We start from the raw sequence: 21,497 nt of genomic DNA on the forward strand, positions 1-21,497 counted from the left end.
TTAATGGACAAGTTCACCTTCATAGACATGTGGGTTTAGTGAATGCAGCAATATTAGTAAAACACATCGGTGAGAGTTTGAGGAAAATCGGACAATCCGTTCAAAAGTTATGAATTTTTGAAGTTTCTGCTCAGTCATGACTAGATGAGAAGACTACTATGGCTTGTGATGTCACATGAGTACAACGATATAAAGAAAGAATAAAGAAAATTCAACGTATTTCCATTTTTCTCGCATAACGAAAGAACACTCAACTTCTCTCTTTCAGAAGGCAGGGGGAATAATATTACCCTTAATATACGTCAGTAACAAGTCGAAGAAATGCGCACTTTATTCAGAAAGTAAAGTTTTGTGAACTTCTCTTTTTATTTTCCTTATATCGTTGTACGCATGTGACATCATACACTGTAGTAGTCTTCTCATCCAGCAGTGACTGCGCAGATACTTCAAAAATTCATAACTTTTGAACGGATTGTCTGATTTTCCTCAAACTTTCACTGATGTGTTCTACTAATATTGCTGCATTCTCTCATTCCTTATGTATATGAAGGTGTTAAGGGAACCAACAGAGATGTGACAAGAGATTAAGTAAGATATTTTATCAGCTGTAATTGATTTGCCATTCCTTGCTATAACAGGAATTACAATCTATCACACACAACTTGATATAAACAGAGAGGATTTACAACTGACTCTCGAACACCTGCATCTTGTGAAGAACAAAAACCAATTTGCTACACGCAGAATTCAGACGCATGTAAACCTTCAAGAATGAGACATACATATTATGCAAAATAACCATTTTCCTGTGACTACCAAAGGCAAACAGGAATTGTGCAAACACTGACAAAAAGATGAGATTTGTGAAGCCACCAAATATCCTTACCCTTGGCCAGCAGGTTCCTTTTGTGCTTGAATCTGAAAATGAACAAGGGATAAGGACATTCACAAAATCATGACCTTCATGTGATGTTTTCAGGAATGAGACATTTGATTGCCAAATGATTTCAGCTGACTGGAAAGCTCTTATAAGCTTTATTCAGTTAGGACAGACAAAAAAAAAGAATGTGCAAAGTGACTCTCTTCAATGAATGTTAGAATACATCCATCAATCTAATCCACAAGTTAACTTGAGCATTTATGAATCGAATCATTTTAACGGGAAATACAATTCCATTTCAGAGCACAATTTAGAAAATACACTCAGCAAAAAAAAGAAAGTAAACACTGTTTCAAATTAATATTTTTCATAGAAGATTTTGATAAAAATCAATGTGTCATATACCATATCAAAGATTATTGAATTCATTTAATTGCCTATCAACCTGGTAGGTTTATACAAAGGGAAATTTTACGCATGAGTGAACACATTCGTTTTTGTCCTCCAAAGCAGAAAAGTAAAAATTGCAGATTTGGACATAATGAAATTCATTTGCAAATGCCCTCCAAGATAGCAAATGATAACAAAAGACCAATTTAATGCAATGAGAGACAAGAATGAAACAGCAGAAATAAGTTTCCGTTCCCTTGTTTCCCTTTTATATTCAAAACAAAAACAAAGTGGGGAAACTGAAGGTGGAACATAAGCATTTTCCATCAATTCAAACTTTAAATGACATAGGGAGTAAGCCGTACAGGTGATAAAATCGACAGAACTTCTTCATTTACCTTTTGATTAAGGAATTTAAGAATGCACTAGACAAATTCAAGAACCAATTATCATTTCAAATTTTCTTCATTTGAAATAATGTTTCAAATTGAACTTTCTTTGTTACCATAATTTTCTTTTTGCAAATTAATTTGCATTTTTATTGTGTTGAATTTGTCTTTTGTTCTCGTTATTATAGGGAAGAGGAAATACGCTTGAATAACAACTTGTCCATTTTGCAATTTTTACCTTTGTGCCTTGGAAGAGAAGAACGAATGTATTCACTCATGCATAAAGTAAACATTTTCATTGACCTACTAGGTTGATAGCTAATTAAATTACCTTTAACATGGTACATAAAACACCATTTTTAGCCAGATAGTCTATGAGAAAGATAAACTTGAAAAAGTGTTTACTTTCTTTTTTTGCTGAGTGCACATATGGAGGGATATGATATCAGTGATTACAATGATAATGTTTTCTTGACTATGAGACAAATAATGCCAAGTTTGTCTGGCAGCAGCTGTGGAGTTGGATATGGTACATTCTACACAATATCTCCTGATAAACAGTCACAAATTATAAAAAATTATAAATTTTTTAAATATTTTTATAAATAAAAAATTATAAAAACAAGGTCGATATGGTAGAAATTGACCGCTAGGAAGAAACATCCAGATAAAAGGCAATCGAGCATTGCACAAGAAAATGATAGAGAAATAAATGGCACTGGTAATGACTGGTAGGTATCCTGAGATTTGGTCTAACAACTTACATTTCTTTCATGAGCGGCCAAGGCACTTTTACCAGGTACGAAGTCTGTTATTTTTCCAGGCTGCACCCGGTAGGCTGGGGTATTTTTCACCACTGGCTCTGGCTCATAGTCCCTGATTTGATTTGATTTGATTTGACACACACACATAGAAAATTTTTAAGTACATTCAATATGGAAGGTGTGTGTGTGTGAATATATTTATACATGAATGAATTTCTTCTCCTTCTTCATCTTCTTTTTCTTTTCCACATTAAGATGGTAATAGGTGTTTGTAAAAACACACTCGAGGTCTGACACAGGAGGAACTTCTGACAAATAGTAATTAGTGAGTACTTGACAACCTCCTTTATTGTATCACCATTTTCATCTGATGTTTATAAAGACCATATATGCATTCAGCAGAGAGAAGGAAAAATTTAGGAACTGCTTTAATTTTTTGTCCTCAGTCAGGTAGGTACACTTGTAACATTTTTATAAATGATACTGATTCTATTAAAAAGTGTCTTGGTTTGTGGCAACTGAAAGCACTTGCAAGCGAATGCTATCAGTACAATGTAAAATCATGATCATTTGTCTTATATGCACAAAATCAGAAGTATTCATTATGGAATGAGAAAGTGGCTTCAGTCAATCACGACCTACAAACTTACTGTCTGGTCACACCTGCATCAATGTCTGGCCACTACCATTTCTGACAGAAATTCTGGAGAATTTTTTAAACACATTTCACTACATCAAAATTATGTGCTAATTTGTGATGGGAGTACACTCACTTCTGTGTCACGGTCTTCCATGAATCTGTATGTGGAAAAAGAAAGCAATGACATAAATGTACCAAAGCCCTTATACAAACCTTTCACTCTATATCAAGATGGCTACACAAAATATGCAATTTTGTATGTATATATCTTTTTTGGGTGGAATCAAAGCAATCAATTTATAATGATCGATGATTCCTAGAAGTGATTCATTGTTTACCATCTGCTGCATTAGATTCATGACTAGTTTGTTTACAAACAGCCTCGTCCATCCTTTGAAGTGGCATTAGATGCATCAAAATGCATGATAAAACAAAGAGAATTAAAGTGAAAAAAAAAAAACTTACACAGAAGGCCATCATTTTATGGAATTACCAGTTACACTGAAAATCACATATTTATTTCGTCTTCAGGACCTACACAAATTTGCAGTATATCAACATAGTTCTTTTATCATAGTCTGTATATTTCATGCCCCTTTATACATGTATATTGTACATCTCAAGTTTAGCTCTAGCAATGGGAATCTAATTCAAGAGGAACTTACATAAACACACAGCCCCACTCCCTTTTGTTCAAATATCATAGAAAAACATATCTTTAATCTATTCCAGGCTTTTGAAATGATAACTAGTAATTTATCATAACAAGAAAATATATCATGGTGGTGTGATTACCAAGAAAAAGAATGCTGTTAACATTTCAGAAAAGTGCATACAGAGGTCATGCTTAGTAAGAATCAATATATTCGTCACTGCTCTGAACATTCCATACATGCTATGTCAACAGAAATACATTAACATTCAAAAATTACCATGCACTTGCTAAGGACATTCAGGTATTCATACTAGCTATTCCACAGCAAACATGCCTTGCAGTCGTACTAAACATGGTTTATCATAGATATGTCAAAGTGCAATCATAAATAGTTTATGCAATATCTCTCAAAGAATATTCATGCATGTTTCATATCATTTCTTTTCTCCAAGTTACAGAATCAATCTAGCAAGTTAGTTAAAGCAATATGCCCTAAATCTGAAAAATTTGTGTAATTTTTAACTCATTGGGGAAAGACTGATTTTGCTAGAACACACATTCCCAACAACACCTGCCCAAGTATTCTCAGTACTTGTCTTTTACGGGTTAACTTCAATCTCCTATACTTTAATACAGTAGTCTGTCCTAGAAATTTCTGACATCTTGCAAATGTTTGGTCAATATGTCAAACTCCTTTATTTCAAATGCACAGAGAAAATGATGAAAACATGGAGATATACATCATGTACCATTTTAAAAATATTCAAATAAGATGCATACTTTTCAGATGTAGAAAATTTTCTGTACTTGAGAATACATTTGGACCAAATAGCTGGTACCATTGTGGAAATTTGCTAGGGTTACGATGAAGAAAAGATTGCATTGACACAAAGCAAAGTTTGTCAGTGATTAGGTGTGAGTGACAAAGTTGGTATCCTTTATTCTTGTGTTTGCTCTACTTTTCTTTAATCTATTCATGAATATGCCACATTTCATCATAATTGTTAGTACACAAACTCCCACCAACTATTATGTGTTTATGGACAATATGTTTAATTTTTGTGTTGATACATGGATGCTTACTAAGTGCATTCTGGCTGATAAACGGCAAGTTGTTGATTTGAATATGGCATTCATTAGAAATGACAGCTAAAAATCGTGATGAGGATAATATGATGATATTTACTTGTATATGGTAATAATTACAATAATGACAATGGTAGTAATGATAGTAGTAGTATAGTAGTAGTAGTAGTAGTAGTAGTAGTAGAAGTAGCTTAGTAATACTACTATTGATAATAAATACTGTCATTAATCTTAATATAATCAATACAATATCAAAAGAAATAATAATAATAATTACATTAATAATAATGATAGTAGTTTTGATAATATAAACAAAAGTTTAATTTGAATGTCTGGAAAGAGACTGCAAAGAGTAAGCGGCACAACTCCTTCTCACCTCCAGCATGCACAGTCTCATTTTCACTCACAAACACGCTATCTGAGCTGTCGTCTAGGTGTGGAAAATAAAACAGCAACAGCGCCACCAAGCAAGGGAAGAGAAAAGAACTAGATTAGTACAACCAACAACCATGGGGGGTAATAGAGGGCAGCATTTCAAGCACAGGCTAGCTGATGTTGAGTCTGTTGATCACTATGATATTCAAAATCTCAACACTGGCACTTCTAGTGGATTCACTCCTGTCAAGCTTAGTAAAGATGCTGGCATATTTTTGAGCAGTGATTTCAATTTCAAATTTAATAGCCCTGAGCAGATGTGTGAGTCACAATTAGAGAAGTTAAAATTTTGCAGATGCTGACATTTCTGCCACATTTGACAAAGATTTCACACAAAAGAAGATCTTAATATTGCAAGAAACATCATTTAAAGAAAGAATGAAACTCATCATGTTCAATCAACATAAAGTGAGATGATAAGCACAGTCAAAGGACACAACACACAAGTGTCAGTGAAGAGATTGGTGTTTACAGGTGGAATGTGTTTCGCTGAGTGTGATGCACACATGTAGACAGCAAACAAACTCACAGCATGCAGCTAAGAAAGAGTCATCCCAAACAAGAGGCATAACATAACACTGATGTCATATAACCAGGCACTGCTTCAGCCATATCACATGTCCAGTAAGTAGGTGCAAGTGTGCAATATATCCACCACAACTCAACTTAGGAAAAGACCTGTAACATAACAGTCGCAAGCAGTAGGTCATTCCTGATCTGAGAACAAATACCTGGACTGTGTCCAAGTCTTTCAGAGAGAACATCGAACACAGAAGTGCAACCATGAAGCACATGGATCATACTCTTGTCCTTCTTATATGCATACACTATACTATCTCAAAAACTGATGGAAAGCATGTGGAAATCCTAAGTCTGCTGGGACTATCTCTGCCTTGCTCTTGTCTACTTGAAACATGCCTTATTCTGCCCAATGTACTTTAGACAATAATCACATCATACCGGAAACTGCCACCATGGCACCAACTGTTGTAAGTTGTACTTTAACAAAACTCATCAAAGTGTTTGAAACAAATTGAATCCTGCTATTAATATCCAGATCATCCATCCCATGATCAGCCCAGGGCATAACACCATCATCTTCTGAGACAATGAGATACCAATGAATCCTGCAAGAACTGCAACCAAAACTTTACCCAATGCGACTGCTAGGATAGTACTGGGACATGACCCAAGAGAAATCAAGAAAAAGGCCCAAGTGGTATATGACACCAATGAACATCAGTTTGGCACCTACAAAGGACACACATGTGAACATGCTTGAAGTTACTTCTACAAAAATGAAGAGAGTCATTTCCAATCATGTGTGTATGTCTCTGTGAACTTAAATTATTTCAGTCTACATTTTTAACTTTAGCATTAAAAGTATGCTTTAAAGGAGCAAAAAAAAAAAAAAAAAAAAAAGGAAACGGTGCTGTATAAGTGGAAAAATTATTCATGAATAGCTTGCATTTCTGTTCTACAGGAGACTCTGGTGTTTTGAATAGAAGCATGAAGTGCAGCTCTTTCCTTTTCTTCAGTCACTTTTGTCATATAAAATTGGAATTTCCAAAGCGTGCTGTAAGAAGGTGATCTTGAAAGTACAATAATATTTGACAAAATGAGCTAGACTCAAGGAAGTATAGCAAAGATGATGATGCTTAGAAAATGATATGACAGATGCTCTTTCCTGATATAAGACAAGGGTATGAGCATTCAGGATTGGTGCATGCATTGCAGCTATTAAATTTCACAATGGGGAGGATGTATCCATTGCTTGAGCATATTTGATTCACAATGAATCATGAAGAGAAATATTCAGTCTAAAAACATGATAAAAGAATTATCTTTTGAAATGGAAATACGAATAAGTAGAGAAAGAAAATGCCTAAAATTCATACAAAGCCACCTCTGAAATTACTATCAAAGAAAAAGTATTGCTCCCTGAATGAGTTGTCCATGTGATATACAGTCCAAATTAGATCTAAACTTTTTAGTCAACAAATAAAATAAGTTGAGCTTCAGACACCTCTAAAATGTTAACAGGAACATTGATGTTGTGACTTTCTCTGGGAGTGTACTCCTTCTAGATGAAGTGATAATGTGCTGGACCATGTTAAGATGAGATACAGGGCACTGAAGATTGAATGGAACAGCCAAAGGCATTGATTTCTATTCTATTTATGTATTCATTTTTTTTTTCTTTTTACTTAAGTTTCTGTAAAGACTAATACACAATATGATGAGAATTCTTACTGGTAGTCCCAGTATTTTCACAGGTCTCCTTGGTTATGCCACAAAAGATGCCTTCTGATGAAAAATGCCTTCTGCATTCCTTATGGGAATTGTCATTTCACAACCGACATTTCAGTGGTTCAATCAAGGGGTTATCTAGAGAGATCAGTCAACTGCAGCCAAAGAGTGCTAGTAAACACAGATGGGACAAAAATAATGGCTTCCCATGATTTTCCATACTGCCAATCATGTTGCCCAATATAAAAGATGCCATCATAGGAATTTCTGCTAGAACGGCAACTCGTCATAGTAACAACTAATCACTATCAGGAAGCTGGATTCTCGTCGCGATTACAATGACACCTGCCACTGCAGCAAAGAGTTGCTTTCTGTGAAACTTTCTATGAATTGGAGCTCAAGGGTACTACTCGCAAGATCAAGTTTGCAGAAAGCGACATACGATGACGTAACCCTTGTAGGAGAAAGACACATACTAAGGCAAGAGTACCATGCAGCACAATTCTGGGGGGTTCCATGTCATCCTTGCATTACTCAGAGGGAAGATGGAAAATAAAGTGATTCAGGATTGCACGAGACTACACCGGAATTCCAATCACAGCACGTCGTAGGGAGGGACATGCTATCATTCAATCGATGAAGAAGGTACAATAAAATAATGTATAGATGTAGGGTAGGGGAATCCTTTGATGATGAGGCTGTCAAACTAACCAGGAGGGTGGGAGTGATATATACACCGTACTGCTTCTTCAACCACAACATGTCTATGAACAAATCTATCTACACATTGCATCTGCTTCTCTAGAAGGTTAAGTCCTTTTGTTGCTAATGGGTGACTTTTTAGAAAACAGGCTCTTGGAGGCTGCATGGATGACTTGGCTTTTCAATTTTGTTCGAAAGATCTCCAAGATTTATGAATCAGCAACTGCCTGAATGGGGGCAGGATTTTGTCCTCCATGGGAACAGATGTAACTAATTCAGATTTGAATGTCCTAATATCAGGTATGTCAGTAATATACTGGCATCTTCCATTCATACATGACTTAAAAATTGGTGATTGCTGCAGAAGTTAAAGGGAAGGTAAACCCAAAGAACAATGTGGATTGAGTGAAAGCAGCAACATTAGTAGAACACATCAGTGCAAGTTTGAGGAAAATCGGACAATCGATGCAAAAGTTATGAATTTTTAAAGTTTTGGTGTTGGAACCGCTGGATGAGGAGACTACTAGAGGATATGACGTATGAGTGGACAACAATACAAAGAAAATATAAAGGAAATTCAACAAAAATTCACTTTTCTAGAATTATGAAAGAGCAATGGACCAACCACTTTCAGAAAGCAGGGGGAATAATTGCTACCCTTAACATATGTCAATATCAAGTTGATGGAATTTGTAATTTTCATGAAAAATGGATTTCTGCAGAATTTTCTTTATATTTTCTTGGTATTGTTGTCCACTCATACGTCATAACTTCTAGTAGTCTCCTCATCCAGCGGTTCCAACATCAAAACTTTAAAAATTCATAACTTTTGCATCGATTGTCCGATTTTCTTCAAACTTTCACTGATGTGTTCTACTAATGCTGCTGCTTTCACTCAATCCACATTGCTCTTGGGGTTTATCTTCCCTTTAATTTCCAGGAATGGCATACATCATCTCTTTATAGGTGCTAAAGCCATGTAACCTATCCAATATGCCATTCTGGGGGATTTCTGATGCACATTTAAGGGGGTTCTACTGTACTGGTGAAGGGAAGAAGAAGAAAATTAACGACTGTACAGATCGACATCCTCTATGTCCAATGTCAGATCATGAGACATAGAGGACGTTTTTAATGTTCAATATGTCACTACGGATACAACTTTCTCACAGCTTCCTTCAATAGCCTATATGGATGGCATGCTAACAGTGAGCTTCAAACTTAACACTCCGGCAAGTTTCTACCTATTTCAATTCCCGTACGTCAAGATGCATATGGAAAGCCAGTCGCAAGCAACTTAAAACTATGTTTTGTTTCGTTTGTTTGATTTTTTTCAATGGTATGGGCACAGAGAGAAACGAGAGGGCAGGCCTTTCTTTTTCCCCCATGAGCATTGCAGTGAAGACGAGACTTACCCTTTCTTTCATCTTCAATTTCGTGGGGGTACCTATGTCTGGATCTGTAACAGGATTCTGTCATGTCTGTGTTTAATTTTCCGTTACGGGTGTGCATGTGCATGGGTGCAAAGACAGGAATAGGAGGGTAGGACAAAAATTCAAGAGTTTAAAATCACTTCTGGACTAGGTTAACTTTCAACAAGAGCGAGATTAGCATGTATCTGGGATTCTTCATCCCCATTATGATTTCAAGAGTGAATATGAGAGGGAAAAAAAGAACAACACAAAGTACAGCTTGGTCAGAAAGCCACTTCTGTATGCCAAAGAAGTTTTCTTTTTAATCTTACTACTAAAAGAGGAGGTATCACTACAAACTGATCAATGAAAACCAGAAGGGCATTAGTCTCCAAAAAAATAAAAACGAAAACAAAATCTATGGAGGTAATATCTTTCTGGTTTTCAAGTGAAGTAGGCCGAGTGTGACGTAAATTAACCAAGAAAAATAAACAAAAAAAAAAGTACCGCATTTTCGATGAAAACAGACATGGGTTAGTTCAGACAAGTGTCGCGTACACCTAGACGGTAAACAGTAACTTTGAATGTGACTACTACGATGAGTTATCACATATGGGGTGAGAATGAGTTTGATGGATGTGACGTATGGAATGCCAACTGTGCCACCGCATTCAGGCAAATATCTAAGCGATGTTGAATGAAAGGGCAAAGAAATAAATTTGGTGTATCATAACCTTCACGGTTTTGTGAGGTTGAATAATCATCATTACCATCTGTAATGAAGAAAATACATATGAAATATGGAGAAGAGTAAGCTGGGCCGCAAGCATGCAGAAATCTGATATTCCAAAATTTCAATGAAAAAAAAAATACTAATCAACAATGAATTGATAGCTCACCCATTATTAAAAGCTGAGGCAGGACAGTAACATTGGAGCCATTTATATTGTTTAATACTGTTTCATGGGATACTTAAATCAGATTTAAAGTGAGCAGAACAATTTGGAAGTTAACTGATTTTACATTCAAACCGTTAACATTTTGCATTCAAACCTAATTGCACATGGTTAGAATCTACCAAAGCAATTTGTTTGTTTTTTCCCCCTTTTAAATCAAGTTCACTAAAACTCTTTTAAATGCTTCTGTTAATAAACATTTAATACATGATTGGTAAGCCACCACATTCAACTTGGCTAATTTTTTTACCTTGCCAAGTCCATATTCTCGTCAGAGAACTTCTTTTCAAAGTATTCCATTATCTAGACATGCTATTAAAGGTCAAGAAAATATGCTTCTACTTATCCTTAGGGTGATAATTTGGGCACAGAAGATTAATCAAGGGATAAAAAAAAAGAGCTTAACATCTTTCCCACTTTCTCAACTAGACATAGCAAAAGTAAAGATAACTGAGAGGTGTTGAGAAGATTGTGAACTCATATAAACAAACAAACAAGACAACAGACACCAGTAATTGGAGAACTTTGAACTTTAGTGTAGAAGTGCGACACCCTCTTCACCAGTGATACAAATGTATTTCTCATGCCATGCTCTTTTAGAAATGAAAACAATTTCATTAGTCAGAACTATCTCAACATCCTGTGAAAACTTGAAATCAAATTATATCAAGTCACACAACATTTTTGTAAAGTGTCAATACTCTTTTAAAACAAAGTCATATTTTGCACATGTTGCCAAGGGACACTATCAAAGTGTCAACGTTTTCTGCACTGCATTCGTGCTTCAAAAAACAAACAAACAAATGCATTTGTAGAGATTTGTTGTCAAATTAAGTCAATAAAAGAAATATGTCCTGCCTTCAAGCTGACACAATGTGCGGAAACAAAATGCTTGTAGAAATAACTGCACTCTTCTGCATTCTGGTGTGTGCACGTGTTTGTACGAGCGTCACTGCACAAGTATTTCTCTCTGTTAGTTTGATATTCAATCAGATATCAAACAATATCAGCAATCTAATGACAATTTCAACATTAATTTCTCACTGATTGGCTATCACTGTATGATTGTTTGGACATAATCCTGTTATGGTGGGAAAGACCAATTGGAGTCTGTATATTCTTGGTGTACAAGAGGTGGAAATATGTGTACTTAATGAACACCCGATACACCAATATATCGGTGCTCCCACTGCTGAGCATAAGTGCATCATACGTGCATCAATCTTGTACATTGTTCGTTCATGGAATTGATACCCAAATGTATATAATCCTAAAACACACAATGTGTGATAATGTGTAGTGAAGTGATAGATGGCTAAGTACACCTAAGTCATTTGAACTTATACCCCTATTAGATCAAAAAGAGAAGAAATGGTATGAACAGTGGGCAGGTTGGGGGAAGAAGGGGATGTTAATGGGGAAAGTGAGTGATTTCAGTAGTTGAAATGGCTGGGGTGAGGTGGGTTTACCTTCGTCATTGTCCTGTTTGTGAATCGACTTGAACATTTCCTTGTACCAGTCATGCCTGTTGTCTTCCTTTACATGCTGCAGATGGAAAAAAAATAAGTGATTAGAATGAAACATATTTGAGAAATATCTTCCTCCACTCCTATCACGCTGGAATCATTGTGATGGAATAAAAATGCATCATGCATCATGGTTTTTGTTTGATCACTCATACATACGTGTACATGGAAAGGCCACACGAAGATGGCCAATTGAATTTGCAGTATTAGATCCACAGATTAATCTTAAGACATATTATATAGTACGTATACCAGTGGCGGATCCAGAGGGGGGCGCACCGGGTGCGCACACCCTCTTTACTTTTTGTTAACACAAAAGACATAAAAAGAAAAATGGGGGAGTGCATGCATACGCCCCCCTTTAATTTTGTAAAGGCGTCTCCCCTTTACGGAATTCCTGGACCCGCCCCTGTATACTGATGAACTGATGAAGAAGACAAGCTTGTGAATGTGAATGTGGTAATGTATTTGGCATTTTTTGCTGAATACCCAAGATGATCAATTTGCTGACACACACACAGGAATATTCAGCACTGTAAAAAGTTAAAGCAAACACATCAACCTTGTTTAAAAGGCAGCTTTTTTACACTGCAAATTTACTCAAACATCTCATAGTAATTTGGAGTGATTGCGACTTCTGCCTCACCTGAAGTTCCTGCATAAATTAAGAAGGGAGGGTTTTACACTGAGAAGGAAAATATTTGCAAATATGTCTCCAAAACACATTTCATGCTCATTGAGCAAGTTTTGTTAGTCTGAATGAAAATCTTAAAAAACATTCCTGTCAAACATAATTTCGTCGGGTGAGAACGTGAAGGGCATTAAGTTGTCATTAAACCCATAGTGTTCGAGACAACTTAACACCCTTCTCATTCTCAACCGATGATTTTGAAATCATGCTTGACTAACTGCAGTCCAGAGGTGTTATTCAATTAAGTTGTGCTCGATTCTGGGTACATGTTTGTAATTTCTACAGTTTGATTCAAAATGCATTTGGAAGCACACATCAGAAAGGAATTTTCGACAAAGTTCTTTTGTGAGAGTGAATCCCCTCATTGACAGCTACGAGATACATGTGACCTACAACAGATATTTGTGTAGTCTTGCTCATCCAGGCACTTATCAGCTTTAATATACATATCACCAGCTTGAGAAAAACTACCAGTCAGTCATCACAGTTACATTATCATTCCCCTGTACCTGTCTCAGACCAAGGGGCATTCCATCTTTGTCCCTCGGTCCTATGCCGTCGTATCGCGGCGCTTCATGCTTCTTCACCGTCGACGAGTTCCTCGTCACGTTCTGGATCGGGTAGAACGTGTCCGTGTGCACGACGTCGCCTTCCACTGTCTGCTTTTGGAAGAGCGCCCCCGGAGGTAGCTTGGTGGGGTCTGCAAGATGATGTTTTGAGAGGCAAAAATCCACTTAAAGACTAGACAGGCATTTCAGGTGACCCAAACACTATGCCATTTTTTACTTTAAATTACTTCCAAGTACAATTCAGCATTTTTGCTACTCAAAGTTTCCACAAGCTAGGATTTTTCTGGGTGAAAACATGTAGAGCACATGATCACATTTCACAATCAAATCCAAGCTCACTCTTGAAGCATTTTCCATATCTTTTCATGCAGACAGCATCATCAGTTATTGGTGTGCAGAATGGTACTTTAAATGCATACTGTTCTGGAAGTTTTGTGTGTATGTTTAAAGTAAGTCTCTGTAATCTATGCTCTTGCACACACTTTTAATCCAGATTTACATTTTCTTTTCATATACTGGTATACCCAAAATGAGTGATAAACATGAAAGATTAAAGGGGAAGGCTAGTAACTGATCAGTGGGAATCAGTGGAAATGTTGGGAGATGATTGTTCCAATCCTTATGGGATTCATTCAAGAGTTCATTGTATATCTATTGTTGTGTGAAAATGATTTGCTTCAGAATGGTCTCATATTCAAGTAATGTGCAGTTTAATGCTTCCAGGTTAGCGTCCCTGGTCAGTGACGGAGCATTAATCTGCACACTACTTGAATATGAGACCGTTCTGAAGCAAATCATTTTCACACAACAATAGATATACAATGAACTCTTGAATGAATCCCATAAGGATTGGAACAATCATCTCCCAGCATTTCCACTGATTCCCACTGATCAGTTACTAGCCTTCCCCTTTAAGTCTACCCAACCCTCCCATACATGTACATACCAATGAGAAGATACATGTCTTCTGTGCACTGTACCTTCAAGGTAACTATGAGCCTAATCTGCTTAAAGGTAATCTCAATGGAAACATTTCACAAAGTACAGGTAGGCACATTAGTTGATGAAGGAGGAAAATATGTGTATGAAGTGTTGTGGGTGCAGCATCAAATATTAAAGTGATGAAAATGAAGTGCTATGTGCAAACTACAAATTTGTGTGGAAAAAAAAAGTGGGACAATGACACAAATTATCCATTTGAAATGGGACAGAAAACAACACATTTTAGGTTCTAAACCTACATACATATAGCAATACTGTGGAAAAAATGAAGTCAGCTTACACAGTTACGCTGCATCATATCAGTCACTCAATATCAAGGTCTTTCTGCCCCCACCCCACCCCCCCCCCCAAAAAAAAAAAAAACCTACATCAAGATTACTTTTACATTTCTGTACAACCAAATTCCCGGAACTGCTTTTGCAAGAAGACATTCAAATTTGCATATGGAGATGTTTCAATGATATACTAATTTCCAAAGGTGTGAAGAATGATTGCGTTTAGCACACTTCCTATTTGTAGAATGAAATACTATATATAATACAAATAGTGACACATTCAATAGATATATTATTACATACCTGATGTTGACAATTTTCTGACGCATCTAAATTGACCATTATGAAAGACAGATACATGTAGCCTACAAGTTTATCATAATATTTCTTAATTGTTTTCTTCGCTTTTAGTTCTTTTTATTGCAATGCATTGAACTTTCGGTGACACAGCAAAGTTGATGCTTATACATGTAGAGACATACAAACAAAAAGAATCACATCAAACACGTATGCTTTCAATGATATACTTTTCTATACACTGCTTTGTATTCTACACACATACACAAACACAAACACAGAGTTGTGTAAGCAGTAAAATGGATGGAGTATACCTAGTGATGTGGTGCATATTCACTACACACTACTTATGTGCCGTGGTGTTTTACACACACTTATATTGATACACTTTGGTTCTTCAATGATCATTACATACCTGCCAACATTTCAAGATGAAATATCTTACTCGTGGATTGCAAAAATCTTATTATCTATGCAAACTGGAGTTGAAAATCTTACTTTCCGTCAAATCTTCAGAAAATACACATGAAAGGTATATCTAAATATTTTTTAAAAATCTGATTTCTCTGACAGAAAATCTGATTTTGCTATTTTTAACGTAAAAAATCTTACTGAATCTGATAAAATCTTACTAGTTGGCAAGTATGTCATTACCCATCTCTCCTTCAATCCCTTCTTATTTCTCTCTTTCCCTCTCTCTTTCTTTCTTTTTTAATCTCTTCCTTCTCTCTCTCCATCTCAATCTCTCTCTATCTATCCATCCTGTACACTAGGCACTGTGCTAGCAACTCTACCTACAGTGGGGTGGACAAAGTCAAGCTTTATAATGGAAACTAGTGCTGAGAGGACATGAAACAGCTAATACACAGAAAAAAAAAAATGAAATCTGACGTGACGAGAGCATGTATATCTTGAGGTAAAAACAAAACACCATCCTTCACTTTCTCTTTTAAGAAAAAAAAAATGAAAAAATTGAAAAATTAGTATATCAGTGTCTTCAAGTTTTGTGTTTCAATACACTTAAGCATTGCATTGCATAGGCCTTACAATCCTATCATTTCACTTTGTAGATTAGATCCATGTCATATTCCTGATTCTACGCTGTTGTAGTTTTGTCAAAATTGACTTGCTAACTGAAAACCCTGGACTACATTTCGAATATAAGAAACTTTTATGAAAACAAAAACAGCCAACAACTTTGCTACTGCCAAATTTAGATATTTCTATATTTCAAGCAGATGATGCTGCTGTCAGGAAGTCTCACTTCAAGACAGAGAGACTAATTCCTGAAGGTGGTCTCACTTTCAGAGGATATCACAGATCAAACATGTTAGATCTATTGTGGATCCTACTAACAAACATATTATTTATGCATCAGTATGCAAAGTGAGTCCAAATTGTAACACAAATTACCACCAGGGTATTTTATAAAGATTTTAAATTAGCTTTTCACTCTCTTAATGAAACAGGGCTGAGGAACCATTCTCATACATTCTGTTCCAATGACAGATCTAAATATTTTGGTCAAAATAAGAAGGATTGATGACGGTCCTGTTCAACACAGATTTTTAGAAATGTGATTTAACAGAGCATTCTGATGGAAACAAATAACATCTTTTCACGATATCCTAAGACTAAACATGTGACTACCTTTGCAAGCTATTGTTCATGGTGTGAAAGCTTTCAAAAAGACTTGGACAAGATGGACGCTTTTCTTTTTTCATTGTTGCAGCTCATTGTTGCAGCTCACAAAATGAACAATGACATACATGTTCACACAACAGATTTTGTAACATTACAATTTGCTCCTACAATGTATGATACATCACTACAGTGTGCAAAGAACATTTTCCCTTCTCAGAAAACATATTGACTCAACATAAGTTTTGCCTCACGTCACTTCAATACACGCAGCGACATTTTGAATGTTTGTTAGCCTTCAATTTGTTTGTTTGCTTGTTTGTTTGCTTGCTTTGTTTCCAGTGCAAAACAACAAAATCAACATTAACACATAGAAGACCAACTCAAAGTCTCACCAGTGATGAACGAGGAATTGTCATTGGTCGAGGAGGAAGGGGCGGAGCCTGGCTGCGTGCCCCATGTCAACAAGTCTGGGGCGACGCCCAATAGCGCATACATTAATTTAGTCGTTCCAGTAGCAATGGATGAGATTTAGTAAGAATGAGGGTGGAAATACATTTGGAGGGGTGCAAAGTACAAGGAGGAACAAACCAAAGAAGGGGAGAGATGATAAAATCAATGATTAATGAGCAGTAAAACTCATGGAAGTATAAAATAGTCAACTCAAACCTGTAAACACAAATGAGATTGAAAAAGGGGGGATTTTTTCCTTCCAATAAATGCAAGCCTACTGAAGCATGGAGTAGCTGGTTTGGCTCCGACAACATGCAAAGTCATGCTAAAATCCACTTTTGGGGGAAGAAATTTAGCCGCTCGTTTAAAAACTAATTTTAACAATAACCACAAGAATGTGATACCCTCAATTACAAAAGAAATATGAGTCTGTTATCATACATTCAGATTCAAAGGCAACATAGGTTTTGGCAATTTATGATCGTAGATGATCAAAATCATCAACTCACACACAATGCCATCACTTTGGCAAACACTATGTTATAACATACTTTTTAAAAATTACTTTCAACAAACAACAAATATACAACTCAAAAAAAAAATCTTGCTGGTCTTAGAAGTTTCTAAAAGTCATGGAATTTTTCTTCTGATTACCTAAGATACTATCAGTGCAGGTATGTAAACCAACTGGCAGCAATATGATATTCTGAACAAAAGTTTTACGATCAGATGTGAAGAGTCTAAACATCTTTATAACTTCCCCGAGTATGACGAAACCAGATACCTCCATGCACCAGCTACACAAGTCCATGCCACGTTCAACACAAGCCAGTCGTAAAATTATCAAGTGACGACATCAAATCTCCACCAAATCAAGCATACATTCTCGCAATTATAGCTACTGGGATAATTCCCCCTTTCCATTTCAAAAGATCAGTTTTCCCAATCATGCATGGATCTTCATTTTAATGTAATATACAGAAGAACTGAGAATTTAGTGCAACAAATGCATACTACAACATTGTTCTAAAGATATTAAATCAGATAAGATGACATCATCCTTTACTTTACATATATGCACCTTTTCTGTCATCCCTTTCTATACCTTCCCAGTAATCTTCCACTATGATTTTGTCAAGCATTATGTATAAAAATTTTGCATTTCAATGAAAACCTCACTCCAAATTTGAAAGTTTGCTGTGATAAATGGAGCGATATTACAACAGATCAGTGAAAATTCATCAAAACTGAAAAAAGGTTACGGATTCTCCTCTGTTCACATAAAAATCACATCCATCTCAATTTTGCACTTGTTTTGTTTAAAAAAAAAATACACAAATCATCTTATATAGAAGGTTAGTGAAATGTGAAACCTGCAAAACTTTTAAAATCTATTGATTTTCATGCCTTCCTCTTATCTCTTCTGGTTGATTTTTTACTCTAGTTACTAAATATCACCAAGACCATGAACCAGAGTATCACAATCTAATCATTTCACTTCATTCTTTAATTTTTGGGGGATTGAAATCTATTTGCTGTATGCATGAATTACTGTATGCTTCAGAAATACAGCACAAGTATTAACAACATTGATCACCCTTCCATAAAAGAACAAGACTGATTGAAGTTTGAAGATTGAATGACTGACAGCCTTACAGGAATGCATTACTAACTTAATAAGTCATCTTCATTATAAAGGATTCTGGCACAAATCTTTAACTAAAAGGAGCAGACTATGCTACTACATTCAAGTTTACTTCCAGATGTTAGACATTATCACCAATGAGATTACATAACATGTCCACATCAAATATCTGTCTTCTCACATCATTGGTTCATGCAATCCAGGGGGCTGATGGATACTTTCGGTAAACTAGTTTCATGTCATCAATTATATGCAGGGCGTTGGAATTCTACCTCTGTACAGTCAGGTATTAAGCAAGTCTAACTCGAGCCAGCTACTCCACAATGATGCATTCCAGTTCTTCATACTCTGTGATGCTTACTATACTCAAGTCTGCCTTTTATAAAGGACAGTCACTACTAACTCTGTCATACTGAGCTGAATATACCAGGAAGCTTACTACTTCTACAGAATGTCTACCTGGCACTAAATAACAATTCAGCAGCCAGTTTCTCGATGCTGGTCGACAGACAACTCTGCCCTACTTTGGCAAAAGGAAGCAAGTGACAAAAGTGACATTTCTCGTAAAAGAGCAAAATGTGTCTGTCATTTGACACTGACATCAATGGACTATCATGATATCTTATCTAACATATCGCTTAGTAGGATGAGTGTTTCCGCATGAAATTTGGCCTGGAAGAAGAGCTCATTATGTGAATTATGAAAACATCAATAACTCAAATTCGGATGGTATGTCACTTGCTTCCTTTTGCCAAAGTAGGGCAGAAATGTCCATGTTTGATCTGTTAGTTTGATTCATTCAGGTAGCGTAATATGCAAAGGTGTACATCGAGGAAGAAAACCCTACCTGTTGTGAGAGCACCGGGTGAGCCCGAGACTGCACTGGCAGGGATGAAGCCGTATCCGTTGGGTATTCCATCATACTGCACAGGTACCCCTTGAGTGGTAGGAGGGGGTCCTCCACCAGAGCCGACTGGAGCCGGAGGTGCGGGTCCAGCTGGGAAGTAGGGGGCCTGCGTGGGGGGCGGCGGGGGAGGTGGAGCGTATTGGTCTTGTGAAGGGGCGCTGTGCACCACCACCGGTTGCTGGGGGGACTTGGGCTGGGGGGAGGCAAAGCCCCGGGCCAGAATGTGGGAGGGGTCTGAGAGAGTGTCCACGGTTAAGGGCTGAGAGATTTGGCTTGGACTCAGGGGTGCAGCAGAGGGCTGGCTGGGCGGGGTCCATACTGCTGGTGGTGCTGACGATACCTGCATAGGTTTTCAATCAATGCAGATAAGGGGGTCTTGAAAATCCACATAATACCATGAGGACTTGAACTGTACACACTTAGTTGTGTAATTGGGATCTAGGGCAATAAACCCCATGGCAATTATCTCCCCACCCCCCTTCCCCTGACCCTAACCCTAACCCTAACCCTAATCCTGGACCTAATACTAACCCTAATCCTAACTCTAACCCTAAACCTAATCTTTACTCTTATCTTACCACTAACAAGTATTTAGCTGGGAGGTACAGTCAGACCATTATGTTATGTTACTCCCGCACGCACTGCGCACGGGGTCGCTTCGTGCGGCTGCGTGCAGGTTCGTGCGATCTCGCACGGGAGCGTATGGCTCCGTGCGCCCCTGTACGCGCCCGTGCGTAGTCGTGCACCTCCGTGCGGATCTGCACGCCCCCGTGCAGATCCGCACGCCTGCGTGCGGATCCATACTCCCTCGCACGCTGTCGCACGGACCCGTGCGGGTCTGGCGCACGGTCCCGTGCGGGTCGGGCGCACGGACCCGTGCGGCTTTTGGGTGCGATTTCGCACGGCCCCGTGCCGCCAGTGCTTGGTTCCCGCATGATCCCATCTCACCTCCCTGGTTCCCGCAGTGCTTACACGGTACGTGTGTATCAGGTGTATACCGCGTGCGAGTCCATGCGCCATTCCCCGGCCGACAGTTTCAGCACAAGCATGAAATGAGACGAATCCCGACAATACGAAAGGCTTGTTACTTGCGCCAAGGAGCTTCAAACCCTTGCTTGCTTATTGCCAGTCAGTCGGCAAGCCGAAAAACCCCGTCTAGAATATCCAAGTTCTCGCACGGGTGACCTCGAGTTGACCCCGCAGATCATGATCACTGAATTACGTTTTCACATGATTTTTTTTTTTTAATTTGACAGGTTAAGGTTAAAACCTGAATGCAATATTGTTTAAATTTTCCAAGAGACATGAAAGGTGATCGACTTCGTGCATGGCTAATTCATTACCGATGTCCCGGAAATAATGGGTTCACATACTCGTCTAAAATTCCCCTAAGAGTCTTCTTTTTCATTGTAGGGCACTAACGAACGCATACCATGTAAAAGGAAAATTATTATCCAGCTATAAGATGATACCTAAGGTGTAACGTGATGATTTGATGGGTCAGCAGCGCGCGCCAGCTGAAATCATAAGGATATCATTCCTTTACTCGGCACGAAATCGCGAAAATATTGTACTGTCCCACATATAGAAATTGACGTGTTCCATGGAGGCCCTTTGTGTGTTATGAGCGACCCCAGCGTAACTGACATGGTCAATTATAAGCGTCTACTAGCTGTGATATAATGTGTTTGTGTCTGTCGGTGGGCATTATGTACAAGTAGCCTATTGCCTCTTGCTTGGCCTCTCTCTCTCTCTCTCTTCTCTCTCTCTCTCTCTCTCTCTCTCAACAAGTCATGAATTCACTTTACCCATCATGCCTAATCGAACTACGACATGATTGAGGTAACCGCGCCTTTTTATTCTCATAGTCAAAATCAAACTAATTCTTTACATAATTTTTAAAAAAATCTTCATATAATTTCTCAAATACTC

At 37.5% G+C, this 21,497-nt stretch overlaps 1 protein-coding gene across 1 annotated transcript in view; it reads right to left on the bottom strand.

Annotated features, from left to right (window-relative positions):
• LOC140228753 (uncharacterized) overlaps positions 1-21,497 on the bottom strand; it is a 197,728-nt gene that overhangs the window by 77,638 nt on the left and 98,593 nt on the right. The window contains exons 11-20 of the mRNA XM_072309029.1: positions 19,760-19,905; positions 19,506-19,723; positions 16,956-17,030; positions 13,286-13,476; positions 12,029-12,104; positions 10,338-10,376; positions 5,168-5,234; positions 3,197-3,221; positions 2,424-2,525; positions 887-918 (exon numbers count right to left, since the gene is read on the bottom strand). Of these exons, the coding sequence (XP_072165130.1) occupies positions 887-918; positions 2,424-2,525; positions 3,197-3,221; positions 5,168-5,234; positions 10,338-10,376; positions 12,029-12,104; positions 13,286-13,476; positions 16,956-17,030; positions 19,506-19,723; positions 19,760-19,905 (971 nt within the window). The remainder of the gene's footprint in view (positions 1-886; positions 919-2,423; positions 2,526-3,196; positions 3,222-5,167; positions 5,235-10,337; positions 10,377-12,028; positions 12,105-13,285; positions 13,477-16,955; positions 17,031-19,505; positions 19,724-19,759; positions 19,906-21,497) is intronic.

The sequence above is a fragment of the Diadema setosum genome, chromosome 5 (assembly GCF_964275005.1).
Source record: "Diadema setosum chromosome 5, eeDiaSeto1, whole genome shotgun sequence".
Classification (NCBI taxonomy): Eukaryota; Metazoa; Echinodermata; class Echinoidea; order Diadematoida; family Diadematidae; genus Diadema; species Diadema setosum.